We start from the raw sequence: 17,130 nt of genomic DNA on the forward strand, positions 1-17,130 counted from the left end.
AATAAGAACTGAAGATTAGGAAGGCTTTGCAGGAATATTTGCACGGAGCACTTTCTGTAGTGTCGGGACAGAGGAGAGCCAGGAACCTGTGGCGCCGTGCTGTGGAGACCCCTGCGATGTGGCTGAGGCCGGAGCTTGGGAGGCGACCCGGTGGTCTTTCACGGCGTTCTTCAGCATGTCCACATTGGCCCGGAACTCATCCAGGATGCTCTTGGCCCAGGTTTCTCTGGATTTCGTCGCCTCACTGTAGTGCATCCAGTGCGCACAGCTCTCACCTGAGCACAGCAGGGAGACAGGACAGGACCGCGCTGACTTCACGGCACACACATCCACGGGCGGGCCAGGTGCAGGTGAGGTGAGCTAGTTACACTGCAGGCTGAGAGGCTGACTTTAAAAGTCCAGAGACCCGTGAAGGTACTGTGCTGGGAGACCCCATACACCAAACCTGGGAAAACGAGAATGCACACCTCTGGACTTGCATTATAAGTAGCAACACTACTGCGTTCTTGGATCTTTTCTTACAAAGTATAAAAATTAGTGCTTTTTTAATTTGGAGCCATCTGATAATTTGCTTTTTACACCCTCTCAAATTGGAATTACCAGGCGGTTACCAGTGCAGAGGAATGAGGCCTGGGCATGCTTCCACACCACACAGCGGTCGCCTGCTCTGCACTCGGACCCAGGACCGTCACCAGGACCCTCTGGCTCTGGACTACTCAGCAGCAGGGGTTAATAAGCACTGCTAGACTCCCAGAGAGCACCCTGAGTGACCGATCCACTCTGGGACAGCCCCAGTCCAGCAGGTTTCTACACCTTAGCCAGCCAAGTAACTGCTCGATGATCGATTAAGTCATTTAGAGATTGTATAAAATAAAAATCAGAAACAATCCCCCAACACCCTTAGTGACCAGAGCTGACCACTTCTGATCTAATCCAACCTGAAACTAGACTATTATATTTATAATGAACTTGCGTGGCGATTCAGGTTGACCAATAAAACCTACAGAACTGTTGGTTCTCCAGGTCTAAGGCTGAAGACCACTGCCTCAGAGGCACTGTAAGTCTTTTCTGTCCATAATTCTCTCACCATATTAAGGAAAACAGTTGCAACACCTCCTACAGGAAAGGTCAGGAGGACCTGCTTGTACTGTGACTATACACCCTGTGCGAGTGCTGGTGTGCCTCACCTGCTCTGTGAAAGGGGTAGTAATCCACAGTCACCTCGCTGAACGACAGCTGCATCGCTCCCCCAGTGATGCTTTTATTGATTCCTACAGTGAAAAAGAAAAAAAACATCACCAAGGGCTAGAACCCTCACAGCTAGCTCTCTCTGAACTGCAGGTCCAACAACGGTTAAAAGCACTTAAGATAAGGCAAGATGACTTTACTGGCCATATACAATTTCTTGTATGAGGAATTAGTCTTTTCGCAGACCCCAGCTTGCTCTCCATGAGACACACAGACAGGGAGAGAAGCTTGGGGTCAGAGCGCAGGGTCGGCCATTTATAAGGCACCCCTGGAGCAGCTGGGGTGAAGGGCCTTGCTCAGGGGCCCAAGGGCGTAGGATTCCTCTGCCGGCCGCAGGATTTGAACCGGCAACCTTCCAGCCACAGGCGCAGATCCTGAGCCACAGTGACACCGCTCCGCCCCTTACCTCAACCTTCAGAAAATCAGCTTGTGACCAGCCCGCTTCAAGTTATTTAAGACAAGTAAAATCTCACAGTCAGGACTCCTGACTCCTCCGAAACATTATAAAACATTAAAAATGTTTCAGGAACCAAAAGCAGAAGGTTTTGCTTTGCAGCTGCCATTATTCACACACACACATCAAACACCTTCCAGATGATGGCCTGCAATACGAGCAGGCAGCTGCTTTGAATCATGGGTATGCATATTAATCAGATCAGAACTATCTAAAGAGAATCTAACTCCGCCCTGAGAGCTGGCCAAAGCTGATTAATATTCATACATACAGAATACAGGGTATAAAACTAGTCATTATATCCCACTGCAGCGTGATATTACAATTCAGTACACTTCCGTGCAACACTGCAGTGTGGGCTGAAAAAGACTCCTTGGATACAAACAGGAGGAACAGCTCGGCTTCCTGACAAAAATGGCACAGCAGGGCAGTAAAGAGACTTCCTCACTCTACAGGGGTAATGTACAAAAGGTACGCCTGGCAACGCACAGCGGAGTAATGCATTGCAATATAGATTGCTGATATAAAATGCATTGAAAAGCCACCCTCAGGCACTCGCTTTGGAACTTAAGCCAGCTGGCACTGAACCAGCGTCACGCTGCTCCCAGTGCGATCACGGTGATATATATTGAACAACGGAACAGAATCCCACTCCCAGCGGCTGAAACGGAGGAGAGCGGCGCGGCGCTGACCGGCAGCCAGCGGCTCCCCGTCTCGCAGGACGTTACCCCTGTCCTTGGAGTGAATGTCGTCGCAGATGTGCAGGTCGAGGTGCGTGATCTGCAGGTGGTGGGAGGTTTCCCTGACGTCGTAGGAGCTGAAGAGCTTGGCGATGGTGGCGTTCTGATCGGCGGGCGTCTGCTGAGCGCGCACCTGCTGGGAGGCCGGGGCCGGGATCGCGCCCTGCAAGACAAGGGCAACCTCACAGCAGGGGAACGCAGCCGCAGTTCAGCGCGGAAACACCAGGGGGCAGCATGCAGGCAACAGGACGGGAAAACAGGCTTGGACTGAGCAGCTGTAGAGTAGACCCGTAGGCAGAACACTGGGCAGGGGTTTAATACTCTTGTTTCAGAGTATTAAAATGCTGATTTATGCAATTCCTTGCTGTCATAAATATGAAATCCAACAATGATAACAGAAGCAGCACGGAGATTTCCATACAATGGAAAACTGAATTAAGTGTGCATATTCACAATACTAATACTAAAATGAAAGGGTGCATGTTCATGATGCCACTGCTTGTTGTGGTTGCCATAATCTGAGAAACCAATGCCGCACAAACAGAAAACATGTTGGCAAATATACACATACAGCCTGGGGTTGGGCGTTTCAGATATTGTTACTACCTTCTAATCTTCTTAATGCCTTCTAATGGCCTTGTTCGTTTTGTAGAGTCTACGACTGCAGATGTGATTTTGAGGGTCTGAACTCTAAAGATGACAATAGAAGCCCCAACATGCAGCACCATTTCCCACCAGCAGGTGGTGCACCAACACAAGTCATCGAGACGGAAGCACAAATGTTTGAACATGAGCAAAAGGAATCGGTGCAAAAACGATTGTTAAGATTTCAAGAACGTAAGGAAGGATGTTTAAGAAAGAATGCAAATGAAAGGACCCGTTAGACCCATTGTGCTCATTTGGCAGTCTGACAGTCAACGTAAAGTTTAACTCAGCCATTTCTTAGAAGCACACAGAGTCTGAAACTCATATGCTTGAGAAATGAAAAGAAAGGCCTCCTGTTCTTCATCCTTACTGAATTCCTGCTTAGCTGCCAGGTGTGACCTTGTGCCCTTGTTTCAGTGCTGAGTGTAAAACCGTGCCCCGGCCTGAACTTTTCTATTCCCTCTAAGATCACAGATACAGCACCTGAAATCACCTCCCAACCTGCTTTGTTCCTCCTAAACTGAAGAGACTGAGCTTCCCTATCCTGTCCTATAGACCAGCCTCCTGAGAGCGGCTGCTAAGTCTCAGCCACGCGTCCTTCACCACGTCACGGGCATCACTGGCCCGTCCAGGGCAGTTCAGCTTTGGGTGGAAGGAGGAGTCCCGCGCCAGCAGTACCACAGCGAGCCAAGAACACCCTGGCCCAATAATCCCACCCAGCCTTCCATCAGTGGCTCTCTGAGGCACAGCGACCCCCAGGGTCACGCTCCGCCACTGACCTGACACCACTCGGAGACCCCAGCCTTAACTCGGTACAAACAACGATTTGATTACGTGAGCCATACTGCAGGCCCACGGTTATTTTTTTTGGTTACTGCTTCCCCATGAGTCTACACAAACAGCTGGTCCCTTTGGTACATCGCTTCCTGCGGTGCTGAATCAGCCATGCCGAACATAGAGTGAATGAGCCTACTACCTACTCACAGTGCGCTTGTCAAAGTGAATTTCATTTGCCAAGTGTCTGCCTTCTCCACAGTTCTGTCTCAATATACATGTAATTCCCTTGCTTCTGTGTCTGTGTGCCACTCCCCCTATTTTAGTACTACCTGCAAATTTAACTATATTGGCAACTCTAGCTGATTCAACGTTGTTGATACTGGATAGATCACAAAGAACAAAGGCCCTAAAATGGTTCCCAGTGGCACACCACTGCTTACATCTGGCCAATACAAGTGAATTCATTACCTTGGATTCCAGAGGTATCTTATCAAACACCTTCTGGAACTGTAAATACCTGTATTTTATGTTAAAGCAGTTCAGGTGGGTAGCTGCGTCAGCATGTGTAGGCTACAAAGGAACAAGTAATAGATTTACTCCATGCTGAAAAGAGAATTGAGAAAACACAACGTTTCAGCCGCAGAGCCTTCTCACACTTGAAGAAGGCTCTGCGGCCGAAACGTTGTGTTTTCTCTCTTCTCTTTTCAGCATGGAATAAACCTATTACTTGTTCCTGTATTTTATGTTGTCTGCTTTAGTTTTACCTCCTCATTGCCCGTTTGAAGAATTCTATCAAATTAGATAACAGGATTTTCCGTCCATCCATGTTCTAATGTCTTTATCTTGTACAATTCCAAATTTATCCGATGTCAATTCCAAAACTTTGCCTGTGACAGAAATAAGACTGATTGGCATATACTTTCATGGTTCAGTTCTACGAACTGTTCAGTACAGTTTTATGAACTGAAGTTACATCAGCAATCCTCCAACCTATAGGTACTGCTCACAATCTAAGTAAGAGCTAGGCATCTATAAATAACATCCTTTCGCCTCCTTGACAATGACTGGGAAAATACCATCAGGACCTTGCAGGTTATTGGTTTTTAGTTGTCCTAGTCATAACCTCAATCTCAGTTATGTTGACGAAGCTTGTAACACACACTCCTTCTATTACAGAGACATTTTATTGATGATTTTGGTTGTAAAAAAATGAGTGAAATAGTGTTTACTATTTCTTTACTATTAGAATTTTAGTGCTGCAGCTATGAAGAAAAACAGTTTTTCCTCTAATGCAATATTCTTTTTTTGTCTCCCACTTGGGAACTATCTTTTTCAGCTGCTCCTGAAGCCTGGTATATTCTTATTCCATCTCTGAATCTTGGGTCCTTCTACACAGTCTGTAAATCATTCTATTCACATGAATGTTTTTAAATATCTCCAGTAAACTATTTACACCATATTTCCCTAGTCCTGGACTTCATTGTTTTACAGATGAATTCTTTTTGAGTCATTAATATCACATTCAGACTAGTATTCTCAAGATACCACTGTAATAACCACAGCGAGCACGTCAGTTGTTTGGATCCTTACCAAAGTAGCTTTGTCTGGTTTATCTAAACAGTGCTTCTTAACAAGAAAAGATGCATAAACTGTGGCTTATGAGGATAATTATTAGACACTCCAGATAAAGCCGTATCACGCTAATGGCCATCAGTTCTTTAAAAACTATACAATGCTTTTTCAAACTGCTGGTAAATCGAGAGACCTTATAAGGCCAGAATTCAAATCTGCCATTTGGCAGATGGGTGAAAAGGCCTGGACTGTATGCCAGGAATATGAAACTGCAGGCCAAAAACTATCCCCTGCACTTGGCAGATGCTGTCCTACATTTCTCAACACTTGGGTAAGCATTCAATCTCTGAAATCGCACAAAGCGCAGCTAAGCACACGGTCAGCCAGGCGGATATACAAAGGAAAAAGGGTTTAGAGGCTGAAATCACTGCTCTTTTCCGACCCACCACATGAAGTCACTGGAAAGCAGTGGGTGGAGAGATTACCACAGTGGACACAGGGAAATCACAGGTGCCAATTCTGCAGTAAGAGCAAAGCACACCCTGAACGCTGCCTCTGTACACTGTAATCAAGGCAACAGGAATGGCTTCTCATAAGAGCTCTGAGACACCAGAATGATAATTTCATGGGCAACTGTGTCAAGGCAACAGCCTGGAAGAACACACAAGAACACAACATCTCCAAACACACAGCTCACCACGGCACAAGCTCAGACACCAGAGCTCACCGCAGCACAGGGCTCAGACACCAGAGCTCACCACGGCACAGGGCTCAGACACCAGAGCTCACCGCAGCACAGGGCTCAGACACCAGAGCTCACCGCAGCACAGGGCTCAGACACCAGAGCTCACCGCGGCACAGGGCTCAGACACCAGAGCTCAGACACCAGAGCTCACCACGGCACAGGGCTCAGACACCAGAGCTCACCGCGGCACAGGGCTCAGACACCAGAGCTCACCGCGGCACAGGGCTCAGACACCAGAGCTCACCGCGGCACAGGGTTTGGACAGTACACACTTCTTCTGAGGCGCAGGGCTGTTTTCATGTGTACTGTGCATCTTCAATTCCAAAGTCCAACTGCACGTCATACATAAGTCTAAGACACCCAGTCAATAATCTCCTGAAAACGTATCCATTTTTAACATTGCAATCATGCTCTCAGTACTTATTACAACCTCCCTTAATAGAGCCAAGGTGTGGACTGAAACTGCAGCAAAAGTAATAAGTCTGAGCAAAAGCAATAAGCCCAGATGTGACTCATTCAGCTGCTGTGGCTTGAGGGCAGTCAGTGTGACAGTGAAGCTACAGGTGTCATCACACAGAGCAGCTGTCCTGGATGCAGCACTGTTCAGAGCATTTTGCAATAACACATTACATGAAAGAAAAGCAAAACAGCCTTGTTAATTTAATTCTGAGCTGTTATGAATGTCCAAACTACCTGAGTTTAATGAAACAAAGAACACATTTGCACGATTGCAGTTAATACTGTCATTAATATTTATATTAATTAATGACAACGTCATTAATTAATACATTTTATAATGCTACTCATCCCAAAGCATCTTACATATAGCAGGGGACACATTTCATCCACCAGTAGAGCACAGCACCTGGGAGACACAGCGGTCCTACTGCACAGCTGATCAGGTGGAGGAGTGAGAAACTGTTTCACCAAATGAACTGACGCAAGAGCCCAAACTGTACAAGCACAGAGTGGAGTTTAGCCAGAACACTGGTGCTAACATGGGGAAATCTCTGGGTTATCTAATGACCAAACAGTCCACGTTTTAATGTCTCGTTTAAACACCGGCTCCTCTGACAGCAGTGCCCCCTGTCAATTTATATAGGATTGAAAATGCTGGCCCACAGAGAAGAGTGCCACCTACTGGTACACCACCACCACTTACAGCAGGAACCTGTTTTTCTTACAGGTCTCCCATCCCAGTACCGACCAGGCCAATCAGGGCTCTAGTTTCTGATATCTGCCATCCACTGCATAAAACAACTATATGGGGTTATTATAAGAGATGATATACAAGTGTTTCAAAAAGAAAAATCAAGCAAGTACAAGTACCGTTTCATAGAAGAAACAGTGAAAGCGCTCAAATTTCAGAAGCATTTTCACCTAACAAAAATCACAGGTGGGGCTCAGACATTCTCTCTTCTATGAACCCAAGGTGTAACCACCTTGGCAATCTTCCAACGTTTTAGGCACAAACCGTAAAATACAGGCATAGCTGAGCGTAAAAAAGTCTTAATAGTCATCAGAACAGAACTGCAGCTTTTTCCTTTGGGCATATCTCTGTGCATACCACCAAAATCAGAAATGCACCATGGAAATCTGACTGAGCTCTAAACTGTAGGAGGACAATCACTCACCTTTTGGAACTGATTCAGTCTGCTCTTACAGTTTTAAGCACCAGCAGTTAGAAGCAGCAAAGGTGTTACAAAAAGACTTGAACACCAACCAGGAATGGGCAATATCCACTACTGCCTCAGCCTGAGCTCACGAAAGGGTGACCTGATATTGTCCCCTAGAATGTGCTGATGCAACACTGGGACTCGTGGCTCCAGCAACGATGACAAGCCTTTCAGGTCCCGAGGCAGCAAAGCAGAAAGCAACAGATTCTTCCTGCCCATCTTTCTCATGAATACCAGTCCCATCAGTCTTTTCCTGAAGACTGAGGCATGAACACGGACATAAGCGGCAGTGAGAGAGGCCTGAAGATCTTTGGATGATGCTCTGGGGTTCTCTGTGGTTTCCTGGATGATTTTCCAGGTTACTCCTGGGGAGATACAGGCAGGAAGACTGATCCTGGGGAGGGTCACTCTGTTTGCAAATATTTTCCATTGGTTGACTATCTGAGCTGTTAATGTCTAGAAATCCTTTTGTATCCATTACTGCTGATAAGCAGCGGCTGCTCTTTCGGAGGTCCTCTGAAATCTCTTTTGATCTGGGATGTTTCCACCCACCTGTATGGTGAAGACCAAGACACAACTTTTCTGACCTTTATATAGGTCAGGGAAAACCTAAATGCAGTCCCAGTCATTGTCATCATTGACACAACCATGAAGCCAGTGTTGTACCAGATGATTCTGGAGGAGAATGTTAGGTCACCCAATTGTCAGCTGAAACTAACACGAGAGGAAAAAACAGGTCCAACAGCACACTGGCTCACTGTGAGCATGTCTGTTACACGTCTTAATGAGCAAGCTAAAGAGATACTGCATAAAGGTCTGCGTGCTGAAGAGACCAAAGACTGAGTGTAGAAAGAAGACTAAACTAGCACGTGATTCAGATACTGACACTGGCGATTAAGGACCAAGTTAGGACCAGGCCAGAGAAACTCTGCTCTGGGTGAGGTTTCAGTGGTTAAGCACAGGAACATATCCAGTTGTTCCTCTCTACACTGACTCTAGAGTACCAATATTGTTTTTGAAAGGTGATAACCAAGCCTGTACATGATATTCTTACTTGTGGATTATATAATTTTACCACAACATTCCTTGACTTAAAGCCTTCTCTTTTAATGGCACCTCCCAACTGAACCAGTGTGTAATTAGGCTCTAGAATACAATGTTACTGAACACAAATGAATAGCGTGCTTCTACTAATCAACTGTAATAACTGATGCCCTTGTCATGCTTTTATTGACTGTTTCGCGTGTCTGCTGAGGGCCGTAAGAGGACACAGCCCTACCTGTGTGGACTCGGATGCCATGCTCTTCCTCTGCTGGGCAGATTTCTCCATGGCTTCGCTGAGAGACTTGGCGTACTGGACCATGGCTTTCAGCTGAGAGTCGGTCAGCACCCACAGCAGGTCATCCAAGACCAGAATCAACTTCGATGCCACCACATTGCAATCTTTCAACTGCATGGCAAGAAAACAAGGAACAGAAACATGGGGCTGCTGTGAAACTGGAGACCAACTGATCCATTATTACAAAGCTGCTTATTACTGGTAGGAGATGCGATAAACTTAAGGTGATATCACTTCACCTCGCGTGAAGAAAATGCAAACCCCACACAGAATGCACCCCAAAACTGAATCAGCTATGAGGAATAACTGCTGCACTGCTGTCAAAGACAACGACCTTCAAGCAAATAAAACCTGCTCATTCAGTTTCTCTCAGACAAATAAATTATTGAAACCAAAGAATGAGTGCACAGACACTTAATGCTCAATGTTTCAGCCTAAAACGGGACTCATCACTGACTCCTAATGACATTTTAACAGGTTGTCTGAACAACTTCAACTTAGTTTTATAATATACCGTACACCCTGACTCAGCAGGTTTGCGTGTGTCTGTTTAATTCTCAAACAGAGATTAAGAGACCACTACCAAAAACTTTACATAGAAGTTCTTGTTCTGTGTGAAAAGGATTTTAAGAAACCTTACTGCTAACACACATAGTCTCTCTTTTGCTTTTGCTTCTCTTCTTCACCAGCTTACCCTCCTCTTGAGCGTGACTCTGATTTTGGACTGATTGGTGATCAGCCGCACCGGTGCGCTCAGGACTTCGTGATCGCCACTCTGGATGGCATCCGCCTCTATCCTGATCATCTGCCAGCTGATTTCTTTAAACGTCAGTACCTGCAAAGTTAAAGACCGCTGCGTTTATTTCACGCTGCAGACTGCGTTTGTCTTCAGTCGGCCCGACAGCCAGTCGAAAACGGACCTGGATTCCAGGCCCCAGCAGGCACCAGGAATTCAGATCAACACTGCTCCTGTGGCTATGAACACAAACCAAGGGAGATCTCCTCTTATGCACTGAAATATCAAAGACTGGACTGGAATTAAAAAAAAAACCTAAGTTAGTGCAGTAGCCTGAAAGATGAAAATGAGCACCCTCAAAATAAAGTGTAAAGTGTAAATACTGGTGTAAAGCCATTCACACCAGTGGCACAAATATCAGGGCCCTGTTACAAAGCAAGCCCCATAAGCATGTACAGGGCTTGGGGGTTTGTGGCCGATCCATGGCGTGCTCTGCGTTTTGACACATATCCTCTCTGCCGGTTACCTCTCCTCGCTGGGGGTCCAGTATCCTCGTGAAGCGCAGGTCGCTCAGCTGCCAGCTGGTGTTGACGCTGTACACTTTCAGCTGGGACAGCTCAAAGGAGGCGTTGAAGGCTTTCGCCTTGATCCTGATCACGATGGAGTTGACCGAGAGGGAGATGCCCTCCACCACCTTCTCGGCGAAGCCATACTCGCTGCGAGGAGAGAGAAAGGCGAGAGCCGCCAGGGTCACGCTCAAAAAGGTGCTTTAAAAAATGGAACGCTTCTTGCCGAATTGGTAGAGACAGATGAGGAAACCCCCAGAGATACAACTTGGCCCTCAAATCTCACAGGCACAGAAGGAAACGCTGGGCGAGGTCTGGAGGTTTGAGCTGAGGTCAGTCGTGTGTCTGTTCTCACATACCGATCAGAGAAACTACATGGGTTCTGAATGACCATCTCAAACACAAAGCAAAAGCAGGGTTTAGATCTAAAAAAATCTACGACGAAACACCTAAAAGTTTTTTTACGTATGCAGTTACAGTGGATATAAAAAGTCTACACAATTATTTTCCTCAAAAGGATCTATTTGTTTTTCTCTTGAATTTTGTTGTTGCAAGGTCACATTAGAGATGAAAAAATGTCAGAGATGGATTTATCTTAATTTCTGGCTTTACATCACAAAAACCTGCAATTTCAATAAGGGTGTGGAGACTTTTTATATCCACTGTAGATGAAATGCATTACCAGACAAAACACGGAGCCCAACAACCACACAGAGCGGGTGTGTTAATGCTTATTCAATAGAACAACATAAGAAAGGTTACAAATCAGCCCATTCATGCCATCTAGCTAATTTACTGTAGCTGCGAGGCTTTCAGAGATGGGAGGATCCAGAAGGAAGCCAGAGTTATCGGCTTCAACAACATGGCTGGAGAATATGGGGTACATCACTCTGCTTTCCTTGGGAGCAGAAAGTGTAAGACATGATAGCGTCAAAGCAGAGCATTTTACAATCCATTACCTAACGTACCAGACGAAAAACGGAAAAGACCAAGTAATAAGACAGAAAGACGGGGATTAAAAGGCAGAGAGTGGGTACTGGGTGTGTACACCATGAGCCTCACCTTTGACCTGAGGCTGTAGCAATAGGGGAAGGCCCGTTCGGTGGCCGCGGTTCCTCACAGGTGCTCATTTCCATCACAACTTTATCCAGGTACTGAAACAAACACAGATGATATCGTGACCTGGTTGCACAACAGCAAGGCCCGGGAAGGGAATGCTCTGGCGCTCTCCAGGACACTTGGCTGAAGTGCATGCAAGGTGCAACACTACAATAACGAAGTAACGCTCTTGGGGTTGGTGTGGTGTGATGGAGTCCGGACGTCACTGAGGCCAGCCTGGGCTCTGTCATCGGGAGGCTGAGCGCGGGATCGCCCGAGCGCTGCAGGGGTCAGGCCACGAGAGGAGCCCTGGGCTTGCTGCAGGAGTCCTCCAGCGAGCAGACGCTGGCTCTGCTGCAGGCCCTGTGGGACACCGGGGGGCCCCGAAGGAAGCATGCAAGGCCCTTCACCCCTTCGGGCTGCTACAGGGGTCACAGCGGGGCACAGAAAAAGACTAACTGGACACCAAAACTTTGGGGGGGAGGAGTAAAAAAATGCCAGAGAATAAGGTATTGAAGACCACATGAGCTTTTATACAGATAACAGTATGGTTAGAAAAACCGTAAGACAGCCCTTAACTACTAACCATCTGCCAGGAGCGGTCTTTGCCCAGAACTATATTGTGGGTCAGAATTGCAATGAGACATGCAAAGGCCTGGTTTAGGATTTCAACCAGCGAGCAAACCAGCGGAAAAAAATGACCTAAGACTGAATCAGCTAGCACAGAATTTGCCTCCTAGAATAAATTATGACTCACCTAGGGTGTAATTAGCTTTATCAACTGGATCTGAACCAGAGCTAAGCCTGCGCCATGCTGCGATTTGAAAAGCAAGCCACCACTTTCTGTCACCTGCAACAGTGAGAGTATTACAAATTGAGAGTATTACTGTTTTAAGCTGCAGGATTTTGTGAAGTGTCTTACCGGTGCCATAAAAAAAAATATTGGATTTTCTATTTTTTTCTACAGTACAGATTCAGGACATCACCCTTGGTTACTGAAATGTTTAGGAGAATTAAACACGGCACAGCCAGTCTAATGAGGGGAAACTGTCTTTACCAGAGAGATGGGGTGAGTCTTCAGCTTCGTCCATGGTATCTGAAAACAGACAGGAAGAATGTTACAGTAGGTACGCAATCATACCTATGCTGAGGAATTAGTTTATTATTAACAGAAAAAAAAACAGTGCATATTTGCATTTAAATGCGCAAAGGTATTCTGCATTTATAATCAAAGCACATTTCTTGGCCACAGTAAGAACTCAATGGGCAAAAGCTAAGTGTTCACGGCAGAACAGTACCAGTATATTAAATAAGTTAACAATTCAAATGGGCCAAAAAGTAAACGTTTTTAAAAGGACTATTTTCTTGTATAATTGTAAAAGGGCAGCATGGCCGGTTCAGAGTGCCTGGGCTGGATTTCCCAGAGGCCTTTGGGGAGTGGGCAGCCTGTCTAGGAGATAGAAGGCAGATCCTCTGTGCCCCAGTTGCCACAGGGACTCAACCACAGGAACAAGAGTCTCGGAGAGAAACTGGAGCTCGTTAGTGGAGAGTCATCTCATTGAGTGACTGGAGAGTTTCGGGGAGAGACTGGAGCTCGCTGGGAAAAAGTCACATCACACATAAAGTTATAGGAATGTCACAGAGACATACAAAACTCCTCTGAAGCAAATTCTGACCCGGTGCAAAAGAAATGCACGAATTGTATGCATCAGTGGTGAGGAAATATGTCAAGCTAGAACAGGGTTTTCCATCCGCTATTGTCTGTGTGTAAGAATATGCACAGCCTCTAGAGCCCAATACCATATCACTCCTCCCTCATTAGGCGTGCTGTTATCTCAGGAGCACAGAAACCCTTTCAACAACTAATCTTTATGTGAATCACACTGCTGGTTTAATGACATGTCTTAATGGTAATCCCTCTTAGGCACAGCTATCCACTGACTCCTGGACTAATTGCCATGAATTAACATACACGGCAGGAGAGCTACTTACACAAATAACTGCTGTGTGGGTGAAAGACAGCGCAACACAGATCTGCACCCTGCTCGGCAGCATAATTCACAGCAATCAACACACACAAAAAAAAACTCTTCACTGTCCAGTGACAGCACTTACAACCTTCACAGCCGGTTTCATTTTCCTCCTCACACTGCCTGAACCATGATGCTTAACTAAATACGACCACTGGGAGTCCTTAAGAGAGCAAATTAAAAAAAAATAAGTGTGTAAAAATTAAAATCTAATTGTAAAAGAAGAACCAAACCTACTGAAGATAATTTTATGGCAAAGGAGGTGGTTAACTACAAATTACAACAGCTCCTTAGTCAGGGCTTGCTGGCACTTAAAATAATACGCCTGAAGAGTCATACCCAGCTGATGTCAGGATGCTTCAAATCCCCAGCCAGCACTCCAGTGAGCCCAAAAGGGAAACAGAAGAGAGAGGAGGCTATACGGCCCATTGTGTAGGCCTGGCTGTAATTGGCTTCCAGATTTGAGTATCTCTACCAGCCACTTACTGGAGGAGCTTGGGGAATCTGTTGTTATGATAAGGAGAAAGGAGAGGAGACCATCTGGCACATGTGGCCTTTCTGATAGTTACGAGCTAACTGATCAGAGGATCTCCCCCAGCTGTTACTTGAAAGAAGCTAGGCTATCGGCGTCAACATTCATGACTGGGCAGCCTGTTCCGCAGTCCACATCATGGTGTACAGAAGCATCTCCTGCTATCAGGCCACTAATCTTAAACATCTGCACCTGTATCCTCACGTCTGTGTCTGATATTCCTTTAAGGTCAAGAACTAATCTAATTGCACTTCTAGAGCACCTATGTTTTTCATAACGTAAAGGCCAAATTCATTATAAACAGCATTAGGAATGAGGAGTTAATACACTGCATGATCTTCAAACATGCAGTGACATTCCTACACAACTTCTGAAGTCTTACTTTACATAGATTAAGACAATGCAAACAGAAACCTGTTTCTTTTCAAGTTACTTTTCAAAATCAGGGCTTAACATCTTATACAAGTCAGATCCTGATCTCTTTATTTAATGTATACATTTCTACTTGAAAACTTCATTTGTCAGTTACGTCCAGAAATTAATGTTTTCCAGGCCCTCTTGCTCCTCCTGAAATTAAGAAATCTATGAAGAGGCTACTTCCACAGCAGGTTATAAAACCGTGAACCGCTGCAAGCTTTTGGCACATCAATCTTGTACCTCACCGCCGGCATCTTCGGAACCGAAAACACACACCCGCTCTCATCTGGATCACCACTAAGTGGAACGCACTATTCTGAACTTGTATAGGAAGTGTTCTGCTCTTTACTCTGGGTGACATCTCATTCAGAATTCAAGCAAACGTTGAAAGACAAACAGGAAGAAATAGAAAATAAAATCCCATTCAACGCATAACAGAAAATGAATTCAGATACGCCGTGCCTTTTGACTGAAAGCAGACATTCTGACACGAGCGATGCCGCGGAGGGCCTCGGCGCCGAGAGCTCATTGTGCCCTCCCCAGGGCTCCAGCATCCCCGCTGCTGCAGCGACAGCTTAATGAACACAGCGATCTGCCATGACCTCGTTAGGAACGTGGGCGCCGTGGAGACCGAGCCCACGGGGGTGCCGGCACCAGCTGCCGCCTCCGCCAGCGTCGCGGGACGTCAGCAGACGGTGCCCCACGAACGCAGCGCAGCGCAAATCCACCAGGCAGGCGGATACGGCAATGGAGAAGAGCTCTTCCGCAGCGACTCCTCTCCCCGCAGATCAGTCCGACTCCTCGGCCAGGACAGCAGACGTCAACCCCACTGATCTGGAGACAGAACACTCTCTGGCACACTCTTGTATTCCTGTGTTTTTAACCAGATCAAGTCAATGGAGGACAAATTCTCATCTACAGACCCACTGGCAAAGGTGTCTGTGGGCAGGCATCTAGTGTTTCCCATGTAGATTCGGTGCACGTTCCCCTGCTTTGCAATGAGAACCATTTTAACAAAACAGTCATCAGGTTCAGGGCTATTGCAGGAAAAGGGTGTTTCCCTACTTCCTTCAGGGATCATTTTTGTGTTTACCAATGCTCAGTTTCGTTTGCCGAATCCATCACTTGGCCCAAGACTTTTTGCAGTTCTCTCCCAGCTGTCTCCTGTGCCACTCCCATGATTCTTGTATCCCACACAATCTGAGCTACTTCGCCCCCTGCTGAAGTCTAAATCACTGAAAGAGATCAGGAAGAACAACAGACCTATACTGTAACAGACATCTGAGGAGAGATCCAACTGGGGAAACTATAACTTAAAACAGCTGGAATGGGGTATCTCCTACGTGACAGGAAGCCCGTGATTACATTTATATTTTCGTCCATCATCACAATTTCCCAGTTACTAATGGGCTCTAAAAGACAACAGTCAATGTACAAGGAACTGAAACTCTACACTACAGCAATACACTTCTCCATCCGCACCTCCCTGGGTTTTACAGAGAATGTGTTTAATCGATAAGCCCAGTTGCTTAGTCATTTTGTAATTCTATTGTACGGTTTCTCCCCTCAGGGTATGTATTCTTCACAGATAAGGGCAGGAAGCCTGCTCTGGTTTCAGTCACCCATTGTGGTCCAAGAGAGCCCGAGAGAGAAGGTACAGTATGCACACACAGCACCCCCAACAGCACTGGTGACACCCTTACCTCTTCGCCACAATAGCTCAATTTAATGCTACTAATCAATTTTAACCAACAAAAAAACCTCTTACGGAAATCAGAAGTTATTTTCTGTTCCCTACGCCTGACAGAGAGTGGAGCTGGGAAAGAATCAGTTGCTCCATTCACTGTTCTGTCACTCAGCCAAAGCGCAGTTTTTCTCATTATTGCACGTCAAAGGTTCCTTGCTGCCTTCACTGAAAAATGAGTCAGCTGGCACCTTTCCTGCCAGGGCTGCAGTTGGACCTGACTTGGTCAATGGCCGCTAAACGTGTCTCTTTGCCTGCCTGTGCCTACAGAACCAGCTCTGCACAGGGCAGGACTGTGTCACACTGCAGTAAGACAACGCTAAGGATTTCCAAACGGCACAATGAAGATGTGTGTGGAGGTATACAAATATACTGTGCATAAATACGCATTTACATATACATATATTGAGAAACAAAACTAGCTACTGAAATTCTATGATGAAGTTGCACCACAGTACAAGACAAAAGGGTTTACTCCCACTTTCAGTTCAAAGGCTGCATTCTAACAGCATATCATAAATTCATTAAACTCATATAATGGTTTATCTTGTAATCAAAAATGTTTGCTTCCTTCACCTCCTCTCACCATCACGTGGTATTTTACAATCCTTAATCAATCCAAGAAAACATTCTACTGAAAACATCCACAGTATTGATAAAACCATTAGTAACACTTTACAAGTCACACTAACATGAGCAAGACTGGGCCTCTTTCACCAAAACTCCTTGCAGGAGTCCACTTGCTTGCAGGCATACAGAGTTCAAAGGCTGCAGAGCTTTCAGAAATGGAAATGAACCTTTTCATATGACA

At 45.9% G+C, this 17,130-nt stretch overlaps 1 protein-coding gene across 2 annotated transcripts in view; it reads right to left on the reverse strand.

The window, feature by feature from the left end:
• The window catches only part of bltp3b (bridge-like lipid transfer protein family member 3B), a 55,956-nt gene that overhangs the window by 21,455 nt on the left and 17,371 nt on the right, over nucleotides 1–17,130 (reverse strand). For both annotated transcript variants that reach the window (XM_069192834.1, XM_069192835.1), the window contains 8 exons: nucleotides 12,654–12,692; nucleotides 11,561–11,652; nucleotides 10,459–10,648; nucleotides 9,891–10,031; nucleotides 9,137–9,307; nucleotides 2,431–2,605; nucleotides 1,188–1,271; nucleotides 87–275 (listed from right to left, as the gene is read on the reverse strand). In XM_069192834.1, coding sequence (XP_069048935.1) covers nucleotides 87–275; nucleotides 1,188–1,271; nucleotides 2,431–2,605; nucleotides 9,137–9,307; nucleotides 9,891–10,031; nucleotides 10,459–10,648; nucleotides 11,561–11,652; nucleotides 12,654–12,692 — 1,081 coding nt within the window. The remainder of the gene's footprint in view (nucleotides 1–86; nucleotides 276–1,187; nucleotides 1,272–2,430; nucleotides 2,606–9,136; nucleotides 9,308–9,890; nucleotides 10,032–10,458; nucleotides 10,649–11,560; nucleotides 11,653–12,653; nucleotides 12,693–17,130) is intronic.

This window comes from Lepisosteus oculatus, chromosome 7 (assembly GCF_040954835.1).
Source record: "Lepisosteus oculatus isolate fLepOcu1 chromosome 7, fLepOcu1.hap2, whole genome shotgun sequence".
Taxonomy (NCBI): domain Eukaryota; kingdom Metazoa; phylum Chordata; class Actinopteri; order Semionotiformes; family Lepisosteidae; genus Lepisosteus; species Lepisosteus oculatus.